We start from the raw sequence: 5,256 nt of genomic DNA on the forward strand, positions 1-5,256 counted from the left end.
CGGGAGAAGTTCCCGACATAATTCCACTTTTTGAGTTAAGGATGGATGAAAATAAGAGGCTAATTGTAGATCCAGAGGCAATCGTTGACCGTAAGATAAAGAAGTTGCGACGCAAGATGGTCGACTTAGTGCTTATGCAACGGAAACATACGAATGGACCAAACCTCACTTGGGAAATAGAGAGTAACATGATGAGCCGCTATCCGCATCTGTTTGCTGACGCATGATTCCAAAACGGCATCATTCTAAGTGGGAGAGAATTGTTGTAGTGGCCGTTACAATGATTGCGTACATATAAAGAACACTGAAATCCGAGTTATAACGAAGAAGTTATGACCTGTCGAAGTTTCGCGATAAAACCGGCACGACGTTGTGTGACGTAAAAAGTGAGTTAGCGATAAAGAGATTTTTAGCCTTAGAGATCTAAACAAAAGTCATAGTATAGGTTAAACTGAGAGCATGCATAACAGTGTGCAGCATGGAGTTCGAATTTTAGATTGATCGATTTTTAGCCGACACAACCTAAATGAGAATCGAAGATCTCATTAGTAGGAGTTTAACGATAAAAATACAGACAAAAACCGAGTATGTGTGTAGAAGTTATGAGTTTTACACGATCATTAAATAATGTAATTTTCTCATACTGTTAAATTTAAAATCAGTCGAGAGTTAGCCGATGGAGTTCAAAGGAGAGTTGTAGATCTTGTCAATGCCTACGTGCGGATATAAATAATGTTGAAAACAAATCTTGTATGTGAAAGTTACGGGGTTTAGAAGTCGTAAGGGTGCTGAAGCGAAGTGGGTGATGTGGCGTAATCTGAGCCATTGCTTTCTCCCCACCAGATGACAAAACGAGGCACCAACTGGACAAGTTGGACCATAAACTTGACGTGTTAGGGGCCCGAAACTCGACTACAGGGCCGGTCCATTGTTTTTTACTACCCGGGGCGAGATAAAAAAATTATGCCCTTATATGTGTAACGTACAATAACAAAAACATATAATCAAACAAATGTAGTAATTTCTAATATAAAAAATGCAGTAATTTTTATAATCAAACAAATAACACAACCAAAATATACAAAAATCACCTAAAACGATGTCTTCGCGCATTTTTTGAAGCGAAAACATCTCTTATTTTACAATAATCAATATTTTTTAGAAAATCACTTTCAATACTTAAAATTGCTAATCCATTCAATCTTTCTGGAGTCATTGTACTTCGGAGATACGATTTCAAAAGCTTCAATTTTGAAAAACTTCTTTCCGCGGAAGCAACCGTAACCGGCACCGTCAATAATATCCTATATGCAACCAACACATTAGGGAACATATCCATTCTTCTTGCATACTCCATTATTTGAATAGATGTCCAAGGAATTCGACTTTTGTATGCTTCATCCGACAATATTTTCTGCAAAAGTTTTAACTCAATGAATAAATTATCTCCATCAATATCATAATCTTCACCATTTTTCAAATTGGACTCAAGATTTAAACAACATTTCTTTAATTCATCATCAACTAAAGAAACTAATTTGGAACCATCAAACAAAAAACCAAATATCGATTCAAAATATTGCATTTGTTCAAATCTACTTTTCAATTGAACAAGAGCCATATCAACAAGAATAAAAAAAATAATCTCTTTTAAATGCTTCTTGAGAAGATTGGTGTTCTCTTTCGGTATTTGGAATTTCATCAAAATGTTGTTTTCTTTTTTTATTGCGTTTTTGAAGAAATTCGGGTTTAACTTTAACACTATTTGCTATTTCTTTTGCTTCACTAATAGCAAAGTCAAACCCACTTTCCCTATATTCTTCAAAATAATTAATTAACCCTTCTAAATTTTTTACAGCAACATCAAGAAGCATTTCTTTGGATTGTAACTTTTTGCTTACCAAATTAATTTTGTACAAAATATCATACCATATAACTAAACTTAAAATAAATTCAAAACTAAAAAATTCACCATTTACTAGTGAATCAGCATCTCTACACACTTGTCCATTATCACTTATTATAGATAGTTTTTTTAAAGCTTTTCTTATTTGATAAAATTGTGTTTTTATTGCTTTAACACATTCAATATGACTTTCCCAACGAGTAGCTGATAATGATTTAAGTGTTAGATCATCAACAAACTCAAGTAAAACACTTCATCTTTTGGTTGAATTGGAAAAAACATTATAAAGCGTTTGACATGTACCAAAAAAAGTTTTTGCCTTTTGGCAAGAATTTGCCATATCACACAAAACCAAATTTAAACTATGACATCCACAAGGCATATAAAAAGCTCTATTATTTATATCAAGCAATCGTTTTTGAACACCTTGGTGTTTACCTTTCATATTTGCCCCATTATCATACCCTTGACCACGAACATAATTAATATCCAAATCAAGAGATTTTAGGGCATCTTGTAAAACATTAAAAAGACCAAGACCGGATGTATCTTCTACAATTAAAAACTCTAAAAAAAACTCTTCAACTTTTAATGGAACACTTTCTAAATCTACACATCTTATAATCAAAGTCATTTGTTCTTGGTGACTACCATCCGGAGTGCAATCAAGAATTATAGAAAAATATTTTTTCCTTTTGATTTTTTTTATAATTGCACATTTTACCTCGGAAGCTAACATTTCAATTAATTCATTTTGAATTTTATGACTAAGATAATGATTATGTGTTTCTTTGTCTTGAATCATTCGAAAATGTTCTTTCATTACCGGATCCCACTCCGCAATTGATTCAATTACACTTAAAAAATTGCCATTTGAGTTTTCATAAATTTTTTCATTTGTACCACGAAAAGCCAAGTTATTTTTTACTAAACATTTTACAACATAAATAATTCTAACCATAACTTCTTTCCAATGTTCGGTATCTTTTTTTTTTATCATTTCTTGAATTTCTTTGTCAATTGTTTCGTTTTTATTTAACCTGATTCGCGTTTCATTCCATGTTCTTAAATTATCCATATGATCGGAACTATTTTCATGTTGTTTTAATGTTTCACTAAGATGCTTCCAATCTTTAATTCCTTCGGTTGCCAAACTACTTTTAGTTCGAATAGTTTTAAACAACTTACAACAAAAACAAAAAACTTTATCAAGTTCTTTTGAATACACTAACCATTTTCTATCAAAAGAATCACCATTTCTTAATTTCCGAATGAAAAAATCAAATGAAAAATGTCTACCAAGTGAATCTTTTGGAAAAATTGTGTTGGTATCAACTTCTCTATTTAGGCCTTTTTCTATTAGTAAATCTTTCATTTTTGAATCTAAATCATCCCATACTCTAGGATCAAAAATATTAAAATCACTTGGTTTATCTTTATCAAAAAAATCATTTTTTTCAAAATCATTGGAAATATCAACCGAATCATTGGAAGTACTAGGTGGAGCATTAAAATTATTAACCGGATCATTGGAATTTTGATTTCTAACAAAATATTTATTCAAAGACCCTCTTAATTGATTAGCCTCTTCTTGTTCTTTTCTTTTTCGTTTTCTATTTTGAGCACCCGATGGTTGTTTTCGGGGAAACATATTTAAAAATCAGCAAAGAAAAAAGCTAAGCAAAGAAAAAAAAAATCAATAATTCTAGTTATAAAAGCTAAGCAAAGAAAGATACAACTTGGCCAAAGTTTTCATTTTTATTTCCCACTTTGAAGATGCCGATAATCTGAAAATTAAAACATACAATTAGAAATACAAATCCATTTTCAACAACTACTGACTAATAAGTAATAACACTACAATGAAATAAATATATACCTTTCAAGATTTCAAAATAAACAAAAATCAGCCTCCCAAGTCCCAAGTCCTGATTCACATCACAGAAACAAAAACAAAACTTTAGATAATTTAGAAACTGTGGTTGATGTTCATACAGAAATAAAAAAAAATCATTAGAAGAAAAATAGAGAACTTACTCTAATAAGTTGAAGAGCACAAAATAAGAACTGAAAAGAGAATTCAGAAACTGTGGTTCACTTCGTTTTCTATTTGAAAACAATTGAAAATTCCAATTTCCAAATCTGCAACTCAAACAACAAATCACAATATTCAATTAATCATATTAAGAAAAAAGAATCAATGATTGAAGAAAACTCATAGACTCACAGTCAATTAAAGAAAACTCACCCAAAATTCGAGTTTATCAGAATGAAGAATAGAAATTGGCAAATTGCAATCAGAAGAAAACTCACGGTTGTGTTTGATTTCTTACCTTCTTCACTGGTTCGTACTTCCCTTCGTTTGTTGTCAGTAATTAGAAATCATCAAATCAAAAATCAGATGTTGGTTTCCTCGATTGAACGTATAGGCTATAAGTTTTAGAGAAGATTGATTGATTGAATAAGAAATTGAGAAGAAGATTGAATAAGAAATTGAGAGGTCAAGATTTATTGATTGAACGCATCGGCTGAATCGGTGATGCTCACACAACAAACACGTTGAATCCATTCGAACGTTGGTCGACCGACTCCTCATCTCCCGATTGCGCTAATTCACTTGGCGCTCAAGCTCAAGATCATTGAATCGGAATGCCCTAATGCTGACTTGCTGGACTATTGGAGTAATTGGGTTTAATTTTTGGGCCAAAATTATATACATATATTATGACTTGCTGGATAAAAAATATGCCCCCATTTTTTTGATGCCCTGGGCCTAAGCCCAACTTGCCCATGCAGTTGGGCCGGCCCTGCTCGACTATTTGGAGTCAGCAACTCGATAAGTTCATTACTTTTTCAGCCTATAAATACCACTTGTAAGATACACGTTCAGTTATCGTCTGTTGTAATTTAAAAGTGAATAATATTATGAAATATTATGTGATTTTGAGCGTTGAGTTCTAACAGATAGTTTTTACTAAAATTGAAGTGAAACTATGTTTAGAATCACTAGAAATGTATTGGAAGTCTTATGAGATTCAAGTCAAAAGCCAACTATTGAAATTAACGAAAATATAAAGTTGGAAATAAATGAAAATAATGTTATTGAAAGTTGTAGATAATTTCGTTAGAAACATTTAGGCGAAAACCTGATTGAAATCTGAGTTATACGAAAAAAATTACGACTCTTTATAGTTTCGCAACAGAACTGACACAACACTATTTAGTGTATAAAGTGAGTTTTCGATAAACTACTTTTTAGCTTTAGTGATCTAAATGAAAGTCGTAGTATTCGTTAAACCAAAAATTTTCATAAAAAGAACGTCAAAATCTTACTTCGTATGAGGAAATTA

The 5,256-nt window shown here is 31.7% G+C and overlaps 1 protein-coding gene across 1 annotated transcript; it reads right to left on the reverse strand.

Moving 5' to 3' along the window:
* Positions 1 to 1,087: 1,087 nt before the first annotated feature.
* LOC145030467 (uncharacterized) lies at positions 1,088 to 1,621 on the reverse strand. The gene has a single exon (XM_078978833.1). The coding sequence runs from the start codon at positions 1,619 to 1,621 to the stop codon at positions 1,088 to 1,090; it is 534 nt and encodes a 177-aa protein (XP_078834959.1).
* Positions 1,622 to 5,256: the final 3,635 nt, after the last annotated feature.

The sequence above is a fragment of the Lactuca saligna genome, chromosome 2, assembly GCF_052625555.1.
Source record: "Lactuca saligna cultivar CGN05327 chromosome 2, ASM5262555v1, whole genome shotgun sequence".
Lineage (NCBI taxonomy): Eukaryota > Viridiplantae > Streptophyta > Magnoliopsida > Asterales > Asteraceae > Lactuca > Lactuca saligna.

Bases quoted from the DNA above. Each gene is read 5' to 3' on its own strand.
- LOC145030467 (XM_078978833.1), bottom strand. From the start codon at position 1,621: ATGGCTCTTGTTCAATTGAAAAGTAGATTTGAACAAATGCAATATTTT.